At 48.8% G+C, this 23,375-nt stretch overlaps 1 protein-coding gene across 2 annotated transcripts in view; it reads left to right on the forward strand.

The window, feature by feature from the left end:
• Positions 1 to 23,375, forward strand: part of LOC144721730 (dedicator of cytokinesis protein 1-like) — a 311,613-nt gene that overhangs the window by 90,733 nt on the left and 197,505 nt on the right. For both annotated transcript variants that reach the window (XM_078599607.1, XM_078599608.1), the window contains exons 23-26: positions 540 to 648; positions 7,382 to 7,452; positions 10,401 to 10,507; positions 10,900 to 11,027. In XM_078599607.1, coding sequence (XP_078455733.1) covers positions 540 to 648; positions 7,382 to 7,452; positions 10,401 to 10,507; positions 10,900 to 11,027 — 415 coding nt within the window. The remainder of the gene's footprint in view (positions 1 to 539; positions 649 to 7,381; positions 7,453 to 10,400; positions 10,508 to 10,899; positions 11,028 to 23,375) is intronic.

Genomic DNA, 23,375 nt, shown 5'->3' on the forward strand with positions numbered 1-23,375 from the left:
GAGTTCCTTACACAAACAAAGACAAAGATCCCCCGTGTAGCCTTCACAGACTTTTGGGGCAAATGTTGTTGGTGAGCACCTATGAAGGCCACAATGGCACACAAGGGAGAAAGTGGCCAAAATTATGCCCGGCTGCCTTTGTCTCCCTAGTGGCGATGTTTACACGCCGCACCAGGTACTCCTGTGGGGCGAAGTCGACCTCGGGAAAGCCCAGGACCAGTTCAGATAATCGCCACTTTATGTTTTCCGTGAGCGTGAATCGAATTCGCGTTGCCAGGTTCGTAGCGCAGCGTGCTAACCGCTATATTTACCACTCCCCTAAACACATAGACATGTACACACACACAGATACACACGTGGACAAATACAGCCTCACAATCAAGTCTGTATATTTTTTTGCTTGAGTAAAGCATTGCCACTCATGTGCACGTGTTTGTTGTAAGTATGTATTTTGAACTTCTTTCATACCGTACGTAGCCAACCGTGCTAATCAGGTGCCTGGGCTCACGGCGCGTGTGTGTGTGTGTCTGATCACCCAGGCTCTACGAAGACAAAGACAGGGAGGAGTTTGAGGACTCCCTGCGCGAGCTCTTCAAATCTATCAACAACATGATGCGCAATACCCAGGACTCCACGCTGCTCGTGCAGGTGATGCCCTTGTTCTAATCGCTGCCTCCTTGCTTTGAGTGACAGCCCGGTTCGATATCCGTCGATGTTTGAAACATGGCACGCATTAATCCGCACTCCGTAGGAACATGTCGCTGTGCCGGCAGATGAGCAGAAGTGGCGGCGAAACCCCTTGGGTGTCATATCACTGCACTTTTAGACACGTCAGCGGTACCGGTCGGGGGTGTTGCGGAAGAACGCCCCGCTGGCAATCACAGGGTCATGGAATCATTTCCCAGTGGAGTTAGCTTGACCCATTATCTCCCTCTGGTATCTAAATTAAATACCACTTTGTAGTAAGTCCACAGTAGTTGTCTCCTCGGGAAACCGGCCATTGACGTAGGAATATCGAATGTTCGGGCTCAGGACTGTCAGTTGAGATCCGCATTGCTCCCATGGCTTTGTTGAGCAGAGAGATGCTTTGATGTGAAGTGTCCCAAGTGTTTTGTTTGGGTTATTGCGCAGCAGCATCCCCCCATCGTGTATGCTCGCAAAGCGTGCCACGTGGTTCCCTTAGGTTCCAGCGCCACTGCAAGGCAGTGCCAAACCTCCCGCTGGCTGCGTTCGGGAGCCAAACGTGTCCGCTCACAGTTTACTGTTTTTAATTTTCACATGGAGAATAAACGTTCAAATCATCGGCAGGTGGGTGCGCAGGGAAGCATTCACTTGCACAGCCAATGAGAGGGTTGTCTCAGTCAAGATATTGTCTCTCCACTGAGGACCATGCAATTGTTCGACGTTGGGATGCGCATGAAGCTTGGTGGATGCTGGTAATTGCTCGACACGTAATTACTCCCTGTCGCACGTATTACTCCCGAGTGGAGGAAATATAATGGGCATTCGAATAATAAAAATCAAAAGGTCAGAGTGTCTTTGTGCTCAAACAAACAGGGGGCTGTGGGCGTCTCTGTTGGAGGCATATTACGCCAGTGGTGTAAATTCCACATTGATATTGCAAGGACCGCTCTCTCTCTCTTGCAACCAAGGTTGGCTTGTCAAAGAGTCGGGCTTGGTTTTTACAATTTTGGAGGCATGTGGATTCAGACGAACGCCAACTGGGATTTAAAATTGCGACCTTCCAATTTCAAATGTGACATTGACCACATGTCAGATAAATTATGTAGAGGTAGAGAAATGTGTTTTTGCCAAGAGCACGCCAACCTGCTCTTGCTCCCCTATCATTTATTCATTTTGATATCGGGACCTTGTAACGAAACGCGACAAACTAATGTGCCTAATAATTCCGTTTATTCACACGGTGGCCACCGACATGCTCTGAATGTAGACACTGGAACACCATTCCAGTTCCCAGCCCTCGGGGAACTCGGCTCGTGCAATATTTCTCTGTTTACATAGCCATCGAGTTAATACACGCGTAACATCCCCATGGCCGCCGTGCTCGTCACCATTTGCAGTTCCCTGCTCAGGCCAGCGACGGCTGACCGGGAGAGACTTTAGCGATCCTGCTCTTCACAATTCTGGCTAACCGCCTGATGACGCTGGTTGTTGTTGTTGTAATCACCAGCGAAACGTCACGGTACTCGAATTGTAAATGTTGTGGGTTTACTCTCCCAACACACCGTTGTGCTGAAGTGGTAACTCATTGGCAGTTTTCTTTTTTAACGTGACAAGCCTTGCTAATTGGCTGTGCCGGGTGTTGGCGGGATTGACGATACAACGATATTATGGATAATATTGCTCGTGAAAGCCTACGTGTTAAACTGACTTTGGGAAGCTCGTGACAGCGCCTTTAATCTTTGTACGATGTTTCCGCTCACGACGTATGGATTGAGAAATAAGGACACCGACAGAATATGGAACAACATCTGAAAGGTGCCGAAAGAAGCAGAGAGAGTGTGCATTCTTGGAACAGCATTGAGAGACAGAAAGAGGGACACGTGGATCAGAGACATCGTATTGATCGTTAAGAAAATCAGTGGGCTTGGGCAGGACACACATCATTAGAAGGGGTGATGTCCGATGGTGGAGATTAAAGGCAGAGCGGTAGCCAAAGGAGAGGACCGCCCCAAAGAGGATGACCACTGCGGAGATGGAGCAATGAGTTCGGCTCGCGTGTGGGAGATGGATGGATCGTTACATTGTAAGACCATTCGAGAGGTTGACGGCTTGGAGAGGCGTTCATCCAGCAGCTGATGATAATGACAGAATTGTGGACCTTGATTTTGAGTTTCTTGTTTATGTCGGATGTTGCCAGAGAAGCGTTTTAATGAGCTCGAAGGGGCCACTTGTTTTCCTGTGGATTATAAAGGATTGAGGATCTTAAAAGGCTGTTCATCTCCTTTAATGACACACACTCCATTCACAATGCCGTGCCATCGCAAGGCTTGTTTTTGGGCTCCAGGACAAACAAATGAATGCATTGACAATATTGGTTTTACGAATAAGCTATCGTGAGGTTGCACAAGCTATGGAGAGGTTAACAAAATTGTTCTTCCGAGGAAGTGAAGAAGAGTGGTTGTCACTAGTTAAAGGGAAGAGCCAGTTGAACTGGAACAGTTTTTAGTTTCCTTCCTCATCATACAGTCACAAGTAGGGGGGTTATTGCTGGCAGAATGTGGAGACTTCTCACGCATGGCGTTTATATTCAACTGCGACGTCTATGGACCCGGTGTCCCAGTCAAAAAATGCGCGGACAAAAAAAGTTTTGAAATATTGCACTGTTACAGTCGGTGTGACACGAAGCCAACCCAATACTGTCACATCTCGAGAGAAAATGTTTGCGTGGCATGAATGCTTTATGCATGGAGCGCACAACACCACAGCAGCGTTGACTGGCAAGTAGAGCCAGCAGTAAAGAAGGAACAAATCGTCATACTCGGCTCTCACCTGAAGAAAAAAACCCCACGCACGGGTTTCCCTGGTCAAGTGAACGTCAGACAGTCCTCATCTTTCCCAGAAGCCCTGAGCAAGCGGTGGAAATTCCACGTTCTTATTGCGGGGGACCAGTTTGGCCCACAGCAGAGCCACTGTCATTTTCCATTAAGGCGCTTCATACTGAGGATGATCAGTAAGGTCAACGCTTCCATCAGGCACTGAACTGTAGCGCAACTCGGTTTGATGGACTTCAAAGAATCGACTGCAAATTCACAACGTGTTATTTGTATCCTTTGGCAGTAAAACGTTGCCGCTGGTATCTGCCGTATACATCTTGACGTTCCCCCCAAACATTGCCTTCATTGTACTCGTTGCTACGACATGAGAGAGAGGAAAGCCTTCTGCCGCACACATTACCTGCTTCCTCGCCGTCGCCTTGTCGGGTGCAAGGCACAAATTAATTTGAAGGATTCTTTTGCTGCCACTGCTGTCACTGGTCGGGCTGAAACCCTTAAAGTCGACTGCTTTTCGCAGACTTTCAGGATGGGAGACAACCTCTGAATGTATACTTGCTCGTGTTTGCAATGAGCCCAAAATATCAGATCAAATGGCTTAGACTGGCAGTACTCTATTTTTCAATTATTCAACTATATGTTTTTTTCATCAGGTAAGGCCCACTGAGCTATAAAGCTCTTTTTCAGAAGCGACCTGGCCATAAATGATAGCTCAGCGAAGTGGCTTATCACGTGGAAATGTATAGCCACCAAATACTCTAAACGCGTGTTTCTAAATGTGGAGGAAAAAACCGAAATAGCCGGAGAAAAAACCACGTGCTCACGGTGAGAACATGCAAACTCCGAATATACAGCTGCAGGCGTCAGGGTGGGATTGAACCCACGACTTCCTGCATACCAGGCGAGGTAGTTAACATCTCGCCACAATGGGGCGCCGCGATGGCGAGATGTGCTTGCTCCCTCGCGGACCTCGCACTCGCCGCTGCCGCTCGCTTGTTTCAAGATCTTCCAGCCGGCAGTTTGCCAAGTCGCAAAAGTTGCTTTTTTTACACCGTGCTCCTGGAAAGTTGTCTGATAAACTTACCAATTTCACGTTGAATGGCTTGGCTCTCCTCTAATATACGGGGGAGATGGAAACGTACAATGCGAGCAATTTCGTTTCATTTGGGCCGTATTGCCTTCCAGTTACTGGCCGTAAAACATGGACAATATCAACGGAGCTTTGTCAAGTTCTTTCTATCGATATCCGCCCTCCTATTGGCGGCGCCGCGGTGCATTACCAAAGCGCGCTGTTAGTGCGAGCGCGAGGCTGGCTCTTGGTAAATGCTGCGCCCTCGAGCGGAATTATTACACTGATTATGCAGCCGTCACTGCTCAGGAATTTGTCTCAAGCTAGCGCACTCTAATTTGGTTCTCGAAGACGGAGTCATTCCTAGTCACGGTAATAACAGGTATTGCAATCGTTTGAAGGTTTGTTCGTCGTAGCTGTGTGGAGTGAAAAGCATAAAAAGTGATGAGGGTTGTCAAAATGAATATTAAGCTCCGGAGTGTTGCTGCTTTTATACTTCTCAAACAAATTTTTTTTTTGACAAAGACATGAAATATAATCAACACTTCAGGCTTTTGATCACGAGAATATAAGCAGTTCACTTGAATATTTGTAAACACCGTGTACGTATGAATAATAAAAGTAAGTATTTTACATAACCGTTTTAAATTCTGTATGCTGTACTTTTTTTGAAGGAAATTAGAATTCCCATGTATTGGCGGATTTGTTGATGAAAAAAAAATGCCCCTGGCTCGATCCAATAAAAATGCAAAATGTTTAATCACACCCCATGTCACATTTCAAGTTGCATACGCATTAAAATCGTGTATATGCGACACATATAAAATTTATGATTGCGTATGTTTGTGTCGCGATACCAGAGAAACTTGCAGATTATTATTCCGTGTCTCCTTTGACCATGAAAGAGAGGTGTTGTTTCACCGGATTAGCGTCTCCACTAAGTCAAAGTGTCTCCTTGGGCACCCAAGCTTTTGGGTGGCAATTAAATACATTGGTGATCGTGAGCCGGTCATGGGAAGTTCCACGTTACTATGGTAGGGGGCTAGTCTCTCGAAGCAGTACCGAATGCATTGACCCCGAAGAGATACGAGGGTGAGTAGACGCTCAACTGAGATTTGGACTCCGCGTCATTCGACTCCGTGCAGAGCGCGTGCAAGGTTTCACATGTGGGTTTTGCTAAATCCCATTTTCAAACTTAAACGACTCGCAATTTCCGAGTAAACACATCTCCAAATGGGGCTTGGGTTGATTGTTTACTCGGAACAGGTGTGCACACATAGCGATGTGCAAGCATTCATCAACTCCGTAGTACATTATTGCCGCCGTCTTTTGCCAAGGACAACTCGGCCTCCTGACTAAGCAGACCCGAAGTGCAGGCAGCAATCACCGAGGACGTTGCTCCCGCAGCAAAGTTTTGTGGAAATGTGCGCACGCGTCCGTTAATTTGCCCTGCCCGGCTTTCGCAAAGCGCTCTGCGCGGTGGCCGCCGCTTCAGGAAATGAAAGTAATTGCTCGGGATAGGAGACTAACCCCGGCCTTCGTAATAAGGCAATGCAAATTCTCAATGAAATAAATAAACACCAACGCTCACGTTCTGCTTCCCGCCCTCCCGTAGCGCCCGACCGCCCCCTCTGACCGACAGGCGGGACACCGCTCTGTGTGTGTGTACATTTACATATCGTTAATAAAACATCACTCTGGAGTTGGGCTTGCACGGCGGCAGTAATGGAAGCCAACAGGGCTTTTCATTGAACAGCAATATCACGGGTGATGGACTGGGGAGGTTTGCGTACAGCGCTGCATGCTGATCATACACTTATCCACGGTGAGACCCTGGCGCACCAGTGCCTGCTAAGGTTATGCCTCCCGAACTTGAACGCTACGGGATGACCTTCACACCATGTGTTTGTATTTTAGTTACCAGTGAATGTACCCCTCGCCGAATAACGGCCCATCCACCCCCCCCCCCCCCCCCAAGTGTAGACCACGAACCTACACGCTCCGCTTAAAAAAATAAATTGCGTGTGCACGTCACGTGTTTGCTGCGTGCGACGTCGGTCGATACCCTGGGACACCCTCCCAAACGAGATGTTCTACCTGAAGATTATTGTGTGCGTGAAATACTTTGATTAAAACCAATCCGAATAAAAGTCCGGCCATCTCCTCCTGGCCACTTTTTCAGCTCAGCAGGTTTTGGAAATCTCACAACCTGCACCTTAAGTTTGTTGTCCTTTCCCCGCCCCGCACAACCGATTATCACGGTTGGCTCGGTACGATTATATAGAAGTTCAACATACAGACGTGCGTCCGTCCACCACCCCTAGCATTCCACACGGTGGGATTTCTAGCTCCGTTTGCTGCCTGCTGAGCGTGCACCTGCTGCTGATCGCTGTAGTCAAGTCTAAGTGCGTCCCTTCTCGATTGTTCGGCAGTGGGGCTCCCATCTCCATCGGTGGCTCCTGGCCAGTGGTGGAAGTCCCAGCATGTCTACGGTTGGGGGGCTGGGCTTTCGTTCAATTGCTGTTGACCTCCCACACAGTGGTCGTCAGTTTCACTACCCCATGCGGATGTTGGTCTGAATTGCTCAGCACGCTCCGCCCCCCGACTGGGATTTGAACTCTTGACCTTGTGACTTGAGTCAAGCTCACTACCCTCAAGCTCACTACACTCACCATTGGGTGGTCAAGCTCACTACACTCGCCACTGGACGTGTGCGATATACGAACGTGTGTATGTTTGATTTGTTCTCCTGCCACACCTGACTGCTTGTGTCCCGTGCCCCGCGTGTGTCTCGCAGGGAGCCGCCATGAAGTATCTGCCTCTGATCGTGCGCGACGTCCGCGGTGTGTTTCATCTGACGGAGCTCAGGTGCGCCGCTTCGATTAATCAACGTCATTTACTGGAAATCCGTCGACAATGCAATCTCGCGGCGCTTATCTACTGCGTGAATCTGTTAAAGTGAAATTCGGAAGTGTTGCCGACCTGTGATGGGTGGATTCTGGGTGGAGGGAGGGGGCAGGTGGGGGGTGGAGACCTTTGACATCTCAATCAATCAGCCGCTCATTCGAGCCACGGATCTCTGCAACAAGCGGCGAGCGCACCACCGCTTGGCCAAGACATCCGGCCCCGTTTGACCGTGCGCTGCCAGTTAGTTAAAAAATCCTTGAGCCACCGGGAAAACATCTGCTTTTGGTGTCAGAAGATTGTGATGGTTACTTTGTGAGCCGGTCGCCCAACTCGGGGCTCCCCGCGCAAGGCGCACCCCAGCGGCTCGGAGCAATTAATGGCGCTGAATTGTGTGTTGGATAATTCGCGTTCATTATCTATTAATGGATCGGTTCATTGGCCATTCAAGCCAATTCCAGAGCGGGTCCACCCGATCAATTGTAATGTGATTCAGATAAATTCGGGCTGCTAACGTGGAAAGTGCCTATTGAGCAGTGAGGAGAGTGCATTATCTGGCAGTGTATTGAGTGGCTGCTCTGACGCCACAGTTCATGGGTTACCAACCAACATTGCTGGTTGCCTGCGCAGGCATGCGTGTGTGTGCGCTTAAATAGAAACCAAGCCAAAGGTTTATATTTTGCTGAACAGACCAAAGTGGGCAAATTCTGTAGCAAGCATTTCCCAAGCCTGGCACATTATAAATCGGAATCCAACCCAGGTCACGGGCTTGTAATGCAGTGCATTAACCTTTGCACAACTGTGCCCCACACACAGAAAGACTGCTCTGAGTAAGTGCTGTTAGTGAGCGCCTCTGAAGGCCAGCAGAATAGCACAAATAGCTGCTGTGGCCCGCACGAGTCTCCCCGGTACTGACACGTGTGACTTGCTGGAGAAGGTCGTCATATGAAGCTCAGTCACACATGGGGATGCCTAGGACAAAGTCATTTGCCGTTGTCCAATGGGGGCTTGCATCACGTGACCTGGAATCGACCTTGAGTCACTGACATGGTAGTGCACTTACCATTGTGTCAGCTCTTCCCAGTATACACACTTTCTCACATATTCTACATGCACCTTTACAGATATTGCGTGCACTGAAGCCCACATGGCTTGGCCGTTTCTACAGCCCTAGACTTCGTGGGTGTGGGATGATAATGATATTGATTCTATTTAAATTGTACACCTGGATAATCTCTTGAGATGCAAGATCTCATTTTGTTTTTATTTGTTCTGATTGCTCTCCATCATTGCTGTCATTCGTTTTGTTCGATTTACCTTTGTGGCAAGCCCAGGGTCAGTCTTGCAAATGAGACTCATCCTGGTCTCTTGAGTCGTCACCACCTGGTTCGACAAAATCTACTCGAACACTTGAAAGGGTGTCCACCGTGCTAATTGTCACATACGTAGCAAACAAGACAAAGATCCCCCGTATAGTCTGTAACAGACTGTTGGGGCAAGTGCTGTTAGCGATCACCTATGAAGGCCGGCCCGGCACACGACGGGCTGGGTGGCCAGCACCACGCCCGGCAGCCGTTGTCTCCCCAGTGGCGATATTTACTAACCATACCAGGTGCTTATTTGAGGCTGAGTCGACCTAGGGCAGGCCCAGGACCAGTTCAGATAATTGTCACTGGTGTTGGCCATGAGTGGGAATCGAACTCGGGATGCCGGGTTCGTAGTGCGGCGTAGCGCTAACCGCTATGCCACCGCTCCCCACCCACCACACACTCATTTAAATGATTGAATTCTGTAACTTATAGAGTACGCATTTATACAATCAATATCAGACACGGTGAACACACACAAATACAGATTACAATGCCTCCCATGAAGTTAGCCAGAGCCACAACACGGCCGCAATCATCTGGGGAATTATTGGCGGCAATCCGCGCACATTTTGAAGGGTCAGCTGAACAGTGGCGTATGAGATTTGTGTTTTATATTTTTGTTAACACAATAAGAGACAATGATCGCATAACAGTCTGACATCTGTGGTGATGCTTTGTTCGTGGTATTTGCTATTGCCATTATTGAAGTTTTCAAATGACTCTTTGCTGTGTTCTCTTTGTGGGGATCCTCATGAGGTTGCCGTAGAATGCATTGACTTTTCCCTTCATTGTCACCACCGCTGCAGCTTCGTCATTCCTCTGTGCTACCGCCGTGCCGCTGGCATTGTGGTATTGAGTCCTTGGCTCACAATTGGAAGGTCACAAAGTCTACGTTTCATTGGTCGTCGTTGTCTTAGTCTCTCACCCCTTCTCCTGGGCGTATCTAAAATGAGTGCCAATTTTGAAGGAGTCGGCAGTGATTATCATTTGGAAATACTCGTCCTCGTCTTAGGAAAGTGGAATTTACACCACTGGCTCAGATTCATCAGTGCACATGAATACTACCACATGTTAAATTTTAGCAGTGAGACACCAACGGAACACTCTGTGCGTCTTCAGACTCATTCTGGAGGGTCCTGCTTTGCTGTTGTTTGACCCGCCAATGAGCGTTGATGCACGCGAGATCGAACCGTCGTATCCAGCGATCACTTTTAGGGCGATAGCAATGAGAAATGTGCACAGATAGGTCAGCAGCCTACTCACTGTACCGTTATCTCTCAGCGACAGCCCAGCAGTGGCAATCTTGAGCACAGAGTGATCTCTCTGGGACTCAGCGGTGCTGCCTCTGAAGCACGAGGCTACTGGTCTTTGTCACCATGTCTGGCTCTTCCAGGGGGGGGGGGCGGGGGGGGAGCGGGGGAGGCGGGGGGGGGGTCCGGGGGGGGTTGCCTTACACCTTTCTGTGGGCCAACTGAGGTGCAATTATGTAATTTGTCGCTTACAAGATTGACGCATCATTGGGCCGTCTCTCTCACCCTGCAGCCACCTGTTCCAGGAGTTCATCAGGAACATCCCGCAAGAGCGGCTGACCAAGCAGAAGCTCTGCTGCATGACTGAAATGGTGTACAGAGACCTGTTTCTGCACAAAGGTGGGACGCACAATTACGCTCAGAGCCACATGCTCTGCACACTTTTTCGCAGGTGGTTTGCTGCACCGATTGTATGAATCTGTTAGTTGTAGCAATCGACTCATAAACACGAGGTTAACGGATTTAAATCCTGCTCGGGGATGGTCACCACGTAACCTTGATGGGGTTGACAAAATGAGTAACACTGTGGGACGTCAAAAGGGCCTGTCCTTTGGATTAACTAGCCCTAACCATAGAATCATGGAATTCGACACTTCACGTGCCCTTAAAGTGCACAATAGCGTGGCACATGCACCGTGGTGAAGTCACCGCCACTTAGTGGCGAATGGCGGCTGCTGTTGTTGTTGTTGTTGACGGCGCCTCGCTCCCTCCCTGCCACCCCCCGTGTGCAGAGTGCCGTGACGTGCTGCTGCCCATGATGACGGAGCAGCTCAAGTCCTACCTGGAAAAGATGGAGGAGCTGGAGCCTTGCGTGCAGCTGCTCAGCAACGTCCTGGAAGTTCTGCACCTCAAAAACGTGGTAAGTGCCTGCACTCCTCCCCCTCCTCCTCCTCGTCGTGGGGTTTACGCGTGGCGCAAGCGCCTGGGTAAGCGGTGCATTCGGATCGCAGCTGCAACTGTCGATGTTTTTCATCCTCACCTTCCTCCTCATTAGTTTCAGCAGCAGCGTTGTTAATCGCGATTTACCAATGCATTGATTAATACGTTTAAATCAATTGCCATGCTCATAATATGTGCGTCGAATCGCGCACGTCACAATTAATTATTTTGTTTGTGCCTGTTATGTATAATTGGTTCGTGTGACCTCCAAGGCCACTAGATGTGCTACTTTTACCTTACTGTTGTGGTAAAAATAGACTCAAATTTCGATTTAAAGCTTTCGTGACTGCAGGGATTCATCTTCTTGGTTCTTTCGGTAAAGTCACGTAGAAGGGAAGTAATAAAATAATAAAAATAAAACATAATAAAATAAAAGAATATAATAATATAATAATAATATCTTTTTATTATTTTATTACTTCCCTTCTACATTCCTTTACCGAAAGAAAAAAGAAGAAGAAAAATAGACTCTTTAATTAAATGGTGACCTCAAATCGTGACAAGTTGCGAATTGTTATGTTCCTACTTGTTTCAGCGTCATCATTATCATCGTTGTCTTGTTTTCCGTGATTATCTTCATCATCCTCATCAGCACGGCAAGTGGCAGCAGCAAGAACATCGTCACGACCAGCAAGAGCAGCGTCACCAACAGCAATTAAGCGTCATTATCTTCAACAGCCGCACCAGCAGCAGCAGTACAAGCACCATTATTATTATGCTCACCATCACCATCGTCCCTGGCTTCACCATGATTTGTAATAGCAGGATCAGCGGCAGCAAATGTGTCATCACTGGCGGAAGCAATTTCAGCATTATTCAGAATAGGGCTGCATCATTCTCATCAGCAACAGCATTATCATCATCATAATAAGCAATTTCATGTGGCTACCAGTTGTCATATGGAGAAACTGGTCACCACCATGGGAATATGGAATTTTCACAGGTGTTTGAGGGCCACCAAACAGAGATGAGAACTGTCCAATGCTCATTGGAGACGCCTTCACTGACTTGAGGCACGTCTCGCTACCAGCGGAGAAGCCATTGAGGCGATGCAAATATAAACACGTTGGATAAATAGAGGCATGGGGGAGGGTTAAAAGCAACACAGAAAACTCTTAAAAACTGAATAAAAATAATTGACGAAACGACATGCGACCGATAACACTGCAGCAGCGTTGCGTGTCACCAAGCCTTCAGACCAAATCGACGCGGCGCGCTGTCTTTTCTTTCCTCCCGGGCGAGACTATAGCGGTGCGCATACGTGCCGGCAAGTCGATGTGAACGGCGGCGTTGAAACGCGTCCAGACGTGGCCTCGCGAGGCTGCCGTGCCTCGGGGGGGCCGCGGGTGGGAGGGTGTTGGTGGGCGGGGGGGGGGGGGGGAAGGGGGGAGGCGGCGCGGCCCTCGACGCGCCGTGTTGGCCGCCCTGTGGCTCCGCTCGCCTTTGCCCCCCTCCGCCCCCCCCCACGCTCCTCGGCGCCGTAGCGATCGCCGGGCCGCCGGTGGGCCATGTCCGGAACGGCGTGGGATGCGAGCGAGCGGCAGGTGGCCCGTGAACCCCCGCGGAGCGATTGACATTTTACTGGCGACTAATTGCGTAGATCGGCAAACCCTGTTTGTGGTATTTCCACCGAAAAAAAATGTCTGTAGAACAAAACCAACAGCATATGGAAATGTTAAAATGAATACGTTCTTGGATACATTTAGTATATATTTTTGTGGGATTTCAAAAATAAATTCACAACAAGGAAAGGACCTGTTTCCGGCCATAGAAATGTGGAATTTCCAATGCTGGCTCAGGGTCACCAGTAGAGGCTAGTACCTCCAATGTGCTCATTTGAGCATGGGGTCATGCTTAATTTTATTGCGGTTAAGCATATCACTTTGTATACATCATCGGTGATTGTCCTTGGGATAAACAAGCCCTCTCCATAGGAATATGGGAACAGATGGAACTCGGGTTGGAAGCCAGCCTGTCTAGCTAGGGCATGGAAGTTGGGTTCTGGTTTGGGCACTGCAAGAGGTGATGCTCTCGCGTGCCTGCGCAGCTTCAGTAATGGTTCCACCACTGTCAGCAGTTCTTCAGCGGCGCTTGCTGTTAACAGTTTTTAATTGTGTTAGCTGTGCTATGTAGGGCAAGGCAAAGTCAGGTCGAAGCATCACTCTTTGCCAAGAGCAACGGTGCAGCTTTCATCTTCATAAGCACCCAGAGGTCGGTCACTAATGTAATGAAGGTCGTGGAAGCGACTTCTGGAATCCGGTCTTTATTTGTCTTTCTTTTACAACACTCCTTCACGCTGCTGACGGACAGCGTGAGAGGGATAGAGAGAGAGAGACACACGCGTGGCCACGTGGCAGCCTGGACCCCGCTCCAGCGTGGCCTCACCCTCCGTTCCTTCCAGATCTGACCACGTGTTGTTCGTCTCCACCCCTTTTTAATACCCGGGTCACGTGGTACCTTTCCACCAATCCTGGTTAACCTCTATGGAATCTTCTAGACTCCATCGTACGCTCCCGGGACCACGCCCCTGACTCGTCCCGCCATTGGCTGTGGCTAAAGCCAGCAGAACCAATCCTCTACTTACAGATGTCACCTTCCCATTACGTCATTGCCACGCCCCTAGACTTCCCCCCATTGGCTATGGGCCAGGACCGGCAGAGCCAATCATCGTGACGAGGTGTGATCCATCAGCAACCCGGATATATCCTCACATTACACTAAGACAAAGGTTTAGGGCTGTAAGAGCAGACCTCACTCTGCTGCTCTGTTGGTACACTGCACCCGAAGTGTGTCCAAGCCTCTTTGGGAAACCAAAAACAACCTCCGGGCTGTGGGTGGGTCACCCCTTCTCCCTTCACTGCTCTCTCTGGTTAACTCTCCTCTTGCAAGGCTCCGTGCACAGCAGATCCACTGCATACTCCGTGTTCTCTGCCCTAGACGGGTACTTCCTAATGACACATTACATAATTTCTCCCACCCATCCACTTGCACCCAAATCGGAACTCCTTCTTCATCCCACCACTTTTCCCCTGGTCGCCCCCGAAATAAAATGTGTAATTTTCAGTGGTTGTGTTGTCGACTTTGCAACAACAGCTGCGGGATCTGGCAGAAGGACGGGAGGGCGGTGGCGAGGTGTGGAGGCACCAACGGCATTGGCTCGGTTCGCTTCTTCACCCTCGGCCTCCCACTCGCTTGCGGCGTAAACCGGCGGCGCACATTCCACATTCCCCTGGCGCTGGGGACCAGTCTCCCCATAAGAAAGGCTCAGCAAGTGGTGCTCTTTTTACCGATGCCAGAGGGACGACTGCGAGCTGAGGGTTTTAACCGCTGCACTGCTGGTCTGGGCCCTGCGTGCGTGCTGGGCTATGTTGTGCTTGGCTCTGCAGGGGGGGGGGGGATATTGTTGTATCAGCATCCTACCCTCCCCGCTGCATGGCCCAGCGCACATCCATTTCCAAGCAAATTGTCAAAACGCACCCTCCACCTGTGTTCAAATGTGAAACCACTGGAGCCACGCCAAGCGTAACCATTTTTCCAAAACTCAATTTTTCCCCCGCCCTCTCTCTCAGGCTATTGAGATTTCATTGTTTTGCAATTCTTTTCAAAGCGGCTGCCACCCCTGTAAATTTAACCCCGCTGCAGGTTTAATTTTTGACATTTTACTCTACGGGATGTTTATTTTATTTCAACGTTTTTTTTCCGCCTAAATGAGGTAACGAGAGTCGATCTCGATTTTATCTCGCGCTGTATTTAGAAATTTTATCAATCAATTTTTTTCTTCTCGTGCTATTCAGCAATCAGTAAGTTGGACTTTTTTTAATGCAAACGGGAGCTCATTATCATCAGTGCGAGGAAGAGCGATTGCTCCAGGTTTAAGTGACCTCCATGGCAACCCGTTATAAAGAAGTGATCTGTGTTTAAATTCTGCTGCGATGATTGTCGCGTAACAGCGACTCAAGGGTTACTGCAATCAAATTCAATTCAAAGTGTTCTATCCTCATGCGCAATTGAGTGTCGGGTGCCACTCATCTCCACTGGTAGCTCCGAGCCGCTGGTCAGAACCCGCGTTTGATTTGCGTCTTTATAGGGCAAACACTGTGCCGCCACAAAGCGGCGATCGTTTTATCCACCTCTGTGGGGTTGACGAACCTGTCGGCCCACGCAGGGCGAACGGAGCGCCGTGCCACAGCGCCACGCTAATATCGGTATTCATAAAAGCGGTCTCTTCCATAGAGAGGGCTCTGGGAATATATCATCTTTCGTGAAATAGATCTCTATGGTGATTGAATGACGCTTGAGGCACGCGCATCACGCTGCGCTCTTTTCTACATTTTATCCCCGTTGAGTCGTCCTCTGCGTGGAAGCGAGCAGCAGCTTGTTGGCTTCACTATAAAGCGCACTTCAAAAACACCCGTCACTGTCCAGTTCCCATATTTATAGTTGACAATGCCCTGATCGATATAATAAGTTGTTGCCTCTCTCGTGAACTCTGCACTGCCAAAACAGATTAGCCGTGAAGAGCACGGCTTCATATTTACTCATGTGGTTCTTCTCCGTGGATTCCTCCGTGCGAGTCGGTTTTGTTGGGTGGCCCTGCGGCGAGAGTGCGGTCGATTCAGCCACGATTTGGCCAGCCGCGATGTTTCCGGTGACGATAAAATGAGCATATCTTTGTATGAAGTCGGCAGTGTCTGTCCCAGTGTATGTATTAGGTCTCTACCATAGGGACGTGGAATTTCCACCGATGGCGATGAGCGATTCCGCACTCTCAATCGGGCAGTTTGACTTATTGCAGAACTCTGACACTGGTCTGTAAACATAGCCTAGTATCCCGAAATATAATATGTACGCCTTGCGGTAAATATTCCTGCGTAGCTACATGCATGGGTAAAGGATTGGTAAATAGTAATGATTTATTGCTCTATTAAACATAGCAATGCAAGCGGGAATGCCGTTGGACTGGACGTATGCCATGGGATTCTGGAAAAGCGCCAGTGCGACACAATTAGCGAGAGTAAGTCACCTAATTGAGTCGTCCGTGTAAACTTTTATTTGAATACAGCCGGTGACAGGTAGTTAATCAAATGCGTGCATACAGCCTACGATTCCACTTGCACTCCGACGCGCTCTCGCGCGCTCGCGACTGCTGTTGAAGCTCACCGTAAATTGAACGTCGCTTGTTTCCGATGCTTCACAATCGCACCATTAACCGGCTAAGGTAATGAACAAATAGGTGAAGTTCAGGAGCTCTTCCGACTTTTTTTTATGGTGTGCGCTCAGGGCCGTGAGCTCGAGGAGATGGAGTAAGATGTTAGGATTTGTGGCGGACAAATGCCCCCCTCCCACCCGACTCAGAAGCATATTAAAGCGCATTTAGAACTTCGCAGGTTTGCGGGATTATACCAATGGTACTTGCAGACAAACTCATCCACCCAGAGGGTTTTGTGAAATCGATGGAAGTGCCTGAGGCACAGAGACCATCAGTTAGTTCGATTTTAGGATTCAAGTGAGGAGGCCGAAGACTGAGGGAACAATCCTTCTCCAGATTCGGTGCAAATTTCTTGGTGCAGTTTGTACAGTTATATGGAGGAAATGCTTTCAGTATATAAAAAAAAAAGAGTGTTGCTTTTAAATTGGACATTAGTGAAATTAGAAAGTCTCATTACACTTAAATCTCTTTTTGGCCTTTAAGCAGCAGAGGAGTCATTCAGTCATTGTCCACGTGGGCTGGGGAAACTACCGCAACCGTTTCATGGGGAACATTCACATCTATTTATACAAATTAGCCGCTTGTAAATTCCATGTTTCTGCTCAGTGGGTTAACATTAGGCTCCTCATAAAGAATAACAATCCTAAGCAAAAACAAGTTTGATATCAGGTGATGTTAATCTCTATTGGCATCCTTGAATAAGTGATGTAAATTATACATTCATGGGCTGAGGCCATTAAAGTTATTTATATTCATCATTTGATTGATTCAGGAAATCCCCGTGCAGTCTCGAGTTTTGTTTTCCACACGAGTCTTGCTGCTCGTGGCGTGGAGCTCCTCGTAAGGAGACTGACAATGTGCTCGGGACGGAAAAAATATCTTCCCAGAAAGTCCGCGGTGTCATCCGTGGCGTACGCCGCACTGCTGGGACCGTTTTGGTCTCCCCGCCGGAATAACATCGGGACACTGGCGTTGCTCGCGGCCGACGCGCTCCCCCCTTGGGGCGAGCTACGAGCGGCGAGGAATTAAAACTCAAAACGAGGGACCACCCTGCTCCCGCCCCCCCCCCCCACACTCGTCGTGTCCTGCGTCATCAGCTCAGGATTGAGACATCGAATGGAGAGGAATACGCGTTGGTAATGCAGCGCGTTACCTTGTACGGGTCGCGCGGAGAGAGCGAGACGGGTCGCCACAAGATTTGGCCCGTGACAAAAGACGCGGGCCCCGCCGCCACGCGTGGGGCCGGGGAGGGGGCTCGAGCCACACTGGCGATCGAAAGCGCTCCGCTCAGAAGGAGGAGGCGCAGGTGCCGAGCAAGTCGGCAGTACGAGCCGTCCACCGGCACTCCGGCCTCCGCCCGACCGATGGCTCCGTGAGAACAAGTGGCAAAGCCAACTCGGAATGGCCCGTTCGTTCAGAGTATTCGGCGTGCGCGAAGAAACCCGTAGTTGCCATGCAGACAAAGCAAGTGTTCAGTTTGTTATTCTTCCCCCACACCTCCGATTTAGCATCAGAGGTGGGGGTCTGTAAACGTCACCTCACAGCAGATATTACGCTGTAGTGTGATCCGTGCACAACTGTCGAGGTAGCTAATGGGAACGAACCTTGGATTGTTCACTAAGTAGCGGTTGGCCCTGGGAAGCGAAAGGCACGTACTTGTGACCTCGCTCAAGTTTTCGATGAAAACAACACAACAGAAACATTCCCTCCCCCGTGCCGTGCACTTTCGCAAAGCCGTCGGAGATTTTGGTCTTGCCAGCCCTGTATCCATGACATTTACTCTAAAGTTTTGTCATAGACACTCTCAGTTGCCTTCAATTGTTCATATTGCTTATTTACTTAATTCACTGTTTTCCCTGGCTTCTTGTACGTATATATATGTTTTGCAATCAAAACGTTATATTCAGTCCCTTGTTTTCTCATTACAACAATAAATCTAACTTGCCTTGCTCTAATTATTCCTATGAATGTTCTTGTTGTGTGCCTTGCTGCTTTCCGTAATACATTCATGAAATGTTTAACATCTTCCTTAAAGAAACACACACATTTTTCTAGCTTCCAGATTGCTTTGCAGGGTCTTTGTAAATGTCCAGCTTTCACATCCATACACAGGAATAGACCGTCTGTAACACTGCAAGTATTCTGACTCTTGTTCTTAATAGTTTATTATTTTTTAATCTAGAACCCATTTTTGCCAGTGCTGATGTTTTTCTCTCTGACGCACCTTCCATCTATTCACAATGAAACATTCATGAAGCTTTCATATTTTTACACAATGTAGCGCTTGCATCGCATCTGCTTACGTTAAACGTTATAAAAGCAAAAGTCTCCATGACAATTTATGCCCACGTACAGGTATAGCTCGAGTACAAGCAAGCGCAACTTGTTACAGAGACACAGCTTCTGCGGCCGTATGGAACGCTCTTCCTTCCGATATTAGGAAGCCACTGGAGCTAGGCACTTTTAAATCGAGCTTGAAAACTCATTTCTTTAGAACTGCTTTTTGTGATTCGTCTGTTGTCCTTCCACCCGCACCTCCAATTAGCACGGCTGGCCACATACGAAACACACACGCATACACCAGAAGAGGCATTAGGGCCCAAGATCATCTTGTGTTTTCCCCAATTTGTCGCCACCGTATGTGCGTCTGCTCGTGGGGAGGTAACAGGTGGCTGTCGCTTGTGGGTAACGGATTGGACAGAAAGAGAGAATTCTGCTGCCAAACGTGTCGGGACAACCAGCCCGTTGCAGATGTCCTATTACGTTTAAATTGCAAGTGAAGTTTAGAGTTTGCAGACCGTAGCTTGCCGCAAAGGAGCAGGGAGACGAATGTTTCGGGAGGCGTTTAGGCGGATTGTAAAGAGTGTCTCTGTAAATAAGTATTTTTGTTAATATTTTTGTTTCCACGTCTTTAAATGAAAAGACAATAAGCAATGTGTGCTGCAATGTTCACACCCGGAATTTATTACACAGTGATCATTATTATTACTTTTGTACGTGTAGCCAGGAGAACCTCAGCGAGCCTCAAGATGATTTTCAAAGAGGGTCTTGCCAAGTTTTCACACGAATGATGTTGCCACTCGCTGTGTGTTATCCCAATTGAGTAATGTGCAGTTATTTCTTTCAGCATTGCATTATTTGGCCAATACCAGTGTTGCATCGTTTTTTAGTTTTGCCAGGAAACCGGACAACCCATGCAGAACAGGGAGAGAACGTACAAACTCCACACTCCGAGCCGGAAATGGAACCCAGGCCCTTCTTGTTGTGAGGCACACGTGCTACTACTGTGCTATCCTGCCGCCCAAATGAGTAAGTCTAACTGTTGAGATTTGAGCAACATAATACTTAAGCTGTGAACTGTTCTTACAAGTAAGAACACTTCCATTTACCTCGCCAAAATCAAGTCAAAGTGTCTTCATTAAAACAAGTGTCAGACAGTCCTCATATCAATTTCTGGAGCGGAACCAATGTTAGAAATTCCACAATTCCCATGGCAGGGGTGAGTGTCTTCTTGGAATATCCACTTATGATGATTGACATTCGGATGAGGTGCTTTAGTGACTTCCAGCAGGAATTATTATAAGCTGGCTGCAGTGTGAATTTAATGGTCAGCTCCAATGCATTTTGGCATTAATATTCAAAAGCGCTCAAAATGAAATGAGTCAAACGTCCCCAGGTTGCCCACCTCATAATTGAAAGGTTGCGAGTTCGATACCTGATCAGGGTTTACCTTTTGTCATCATCACGAGTGCAACTTTGTGGGATGTCAACCAGTGTTTTTGCTCGAGAATAGATACGTGGAATATACTTCACTGGTGTAGGATCACAATGGCAGATGAGCTCTTCCCTATGCTTGTTGGGCAGAGACACTTTGAATGATTACTGCACTGTCATAAGTAACATACTTGGAAAATAGGGCTCACATCAAACTGAAACCCAACCATAACCGTATTATGAAAGGTAGCATCTTAGCCGGCATTATGCCCTTTAGTATTACGCAATCTCTACAAACTCTCTTCAAGTTTGATTTGCATTTATTTGTTCCAGTTCATTTATTGCATCTGGGCAAAATTGGAAAAAGGGCAAAAACAAATAACCCAGTAAGTGTTTGCATTTTGGGCTCGTGCAGCAATGCACAGCGCAGCAATCAACACGCCCCGTAATGAAACTATAAAAATGAGTTTGCTCTCCCACGAGTGTGATCTGCGTGTAATAGCGCGGGTTACTTTGCGCGTGTGGGTGCGTGCTCCCCAAAATAATCGTTCTGTCCTTGCAGTCTGGTGGTGCTCTTAAGCACCAAATGTAAAGAAGCAAACGGAGGTGAATGTTGAGCCTGGTTAAGTGCCCAGGCTGGGTTAATGATAGGGACGGGTTTAAGGTTCGCGTTAAGAGCGTGGTTGACTGGTGACCAGTACTCATGCCCTGCAGTGTATAAGCATGTCCGTGCCGTTGCACACAAGAGATGCCCCTCACCCTAATTGTTTTGTGCACCAAAACAACATTGTGGGATGGAGGGGTGGTGGGGAAGGTCTCCGACTAAATGCCATGTCTCCTTCCGCCACCGCCGCCATTCAGGTTGACCGCCCGCCGCAGACAAACGATGGATGTGTCACTGCTGCCATTCCATCTCCCCGCTGTAGGCGATCAATCCACATTAAAGCAGCGGCCGGTGGCTGGCAGCCTCTGGCCATCAATCCTGAAGCAAGCCTCGTGGCTGGGTCTGCTCGCGTGGAATTGACGCCTCTAGTTCCCACCCCTTTCCCTGCGTCGTGGAGTAAACGCGAAATTGGCAGCAGGTGCGGCGTCACGACAGATTTGGCCATGGATATCGACGCTGGAACTTACTGGCCCTCGACTAGAGCCGCCTTTGAGTAGGGCAGGTTTCTTAAGCAACCATTGGGAGTGGCACCCTGGGGGCGACGGCCAATGGGAAGACAAAACGCCAAGACGGTGGGCAGTGATGACCTTGTAAGAGAGCAGACCTCGAAGGGCAAGTGTGAGGACTGTGCTCGGGCGTTTGGGATCTTGCACGAAGAAAGAGACGACGGTGCGGTGGCGTTCACTGGCAAGCGGTTGGAACGCACGGCTCGCAACTGCAAGGGTGCAGCTTGACTACCGAGCCACGAATTGATACGGTGACGGTCGCGTCGTGGAGTCGGCAAGTGGTCGTCCTTTGGAGTGGTCTTTTTGATCGAGTCGCTTCCTTTTCGGCAGACGCACCCCGGGCGAGTTTGCAGGAGTGTTGGGTGCAGAGGCGCGGGGTGGTGACCTTCGTGCAAGGAGGGGGCTGGGGGCGAGTGAGCGGTTGCATAATGAGGGGCTCGCAGATGAGATGCGCAACACAAGGAGATTGTTGTGATTCATATTCGGCTTCGGAGAACCACAGAAGCAAAGTTGTGTGTACACACTTTATTACGGTGATACGTTCCCATTGCCCTCCACAAGACATATCAGCCTTTAACAACTAGCAATAAAATTTTCTTCGGAGCATATGTGGTCATTAGACTTTAATATTTATTGGTTCAGACAACATTTTCATTGCTCGCCAACAAATGCTAATCATATGCTTTGTGTCAGGTTGTCCTGCCTCGCAATTGTTCTTTCCTGTTCATTTGTTTTAAGAAATGACAGCTACCGGATGGTATTCATTTGTTTTTCCCATTACTCAGAGTCAAATTTGAATCATCTCCCTGGCCACACGAGCTGTGGATCGACTCTCCTCGTATCCCACTGGTGGCTCTGAACCAGCAGGGGAAGGGTCCTCGGTCATGTGGCAGGAACTAGTCATTCATGGAGTTAAGCACTGCTGATTTCCAGAAGTGGGACTTCCATTTTTTTGTATCTCCCAAAGTTTATGGGACTCGGTATACCCCCCCCCCCCCCGTTTCCCATCAGGATTTGAACTGAACCTTCCAGATGTGAGCTAGGCACTCTGACCACAGCCAATATCGTGCCAGCACACTGAAAGGATTCACGTGCATACAAGGGTACGTGTTTAACACTGTCACGTAATGGTGGGAAATTGCCACCGACAAATCGGCACGCACTGAAGGGTTTTTAGCTGAAGTGGAGCTGCCCATGTTTGTTTTTGTTTGCCTGCCCACCCGTCCCTTCGCCTTCATCGCCTTGCCGCCTGTCAGCTTGTCTACGGCCATCAGTCATCCCCCCGCCTATCCTCTCATTCATAATTCAGTTCTGTTGTTCGCAAGAGGCAGTGGCCAACCCGGCCAATCCGGCCATAGCGTGGTCCTGGTGGAGACAGCCGTGAACAAAGTAGAGGAAAGCTCTCTTAAGCCGTTGTTCGGCTTGGGATCGATGAGTCAAGTCCCAAGTTTATGCACGCTCCGAATAGCACGGTTGGCGACGTGTGGTGCGGAATAGGTTCAGCAAGCGTACATGCTCACATGGGGAATGGGGCACGCAGCGCTGCTCGCCACTGGTGAACCAGTGGGAGAAATTTCACATTCCTATGGTAGGGGTTTGAATGGCCTTACGTAACCAACCAGGATTTTAACTTGCCACCTTCCCGTCGTGAGTCAAGCACCGCCATCAGCACGGTTGGCTATGCAGTGTGCAGAAGAAGTTCAACATGCATCTAGCACAATGGCAGGCAGCCGCATGCAGTCCATAACCACAGATCGCCGTTCATCTCAGTTTTCGGCCAGCATCCGATTGCGCGCTTGTCTTTTTTTATAATAAAAGGCGAGCGCTGATTGAAAACATAAAAAAAGGAGGCGGCGAGCGTAGAGAGTTTGACATTTTATAACAAGAAAATTCACGGCTCTTGAAAGGGAAAAATCATTGGATCCGCATTAACTTTCCATTAACCTTCACTCGGCGAAAACGTATTAATGCATCTGTGCTCGTGCCTTCATTTCATTGCCTCTACGAGATCCCGTGGCGATTTAAAGTTTTTTTTCCCCTTTTCCTTTCTCCTGCCAATTTGCCATTACAGGCATTTCAATGCACTTCAAGGTGCAATCTTTGGCGACTTGAAGCAGACGCATGCATCACGGTGATTTTATACCCGTCCTCCCTCGCTGCGATTTGAGAGCGCCT

Source organism: Lampetra planeri, chromosome 12 (genome assembly GCF_965212315.1).
Source record: "Lampetra planeri chromosome 12, kcLamPlan1.2.h2, whole genome shotgun sequence".
NCBI lineage: Eukaryota > Metazoa > Chordata > Hyperoartia > Petromyzontiformes > Petromyzontidae > Lampetra > Lampetra planeri.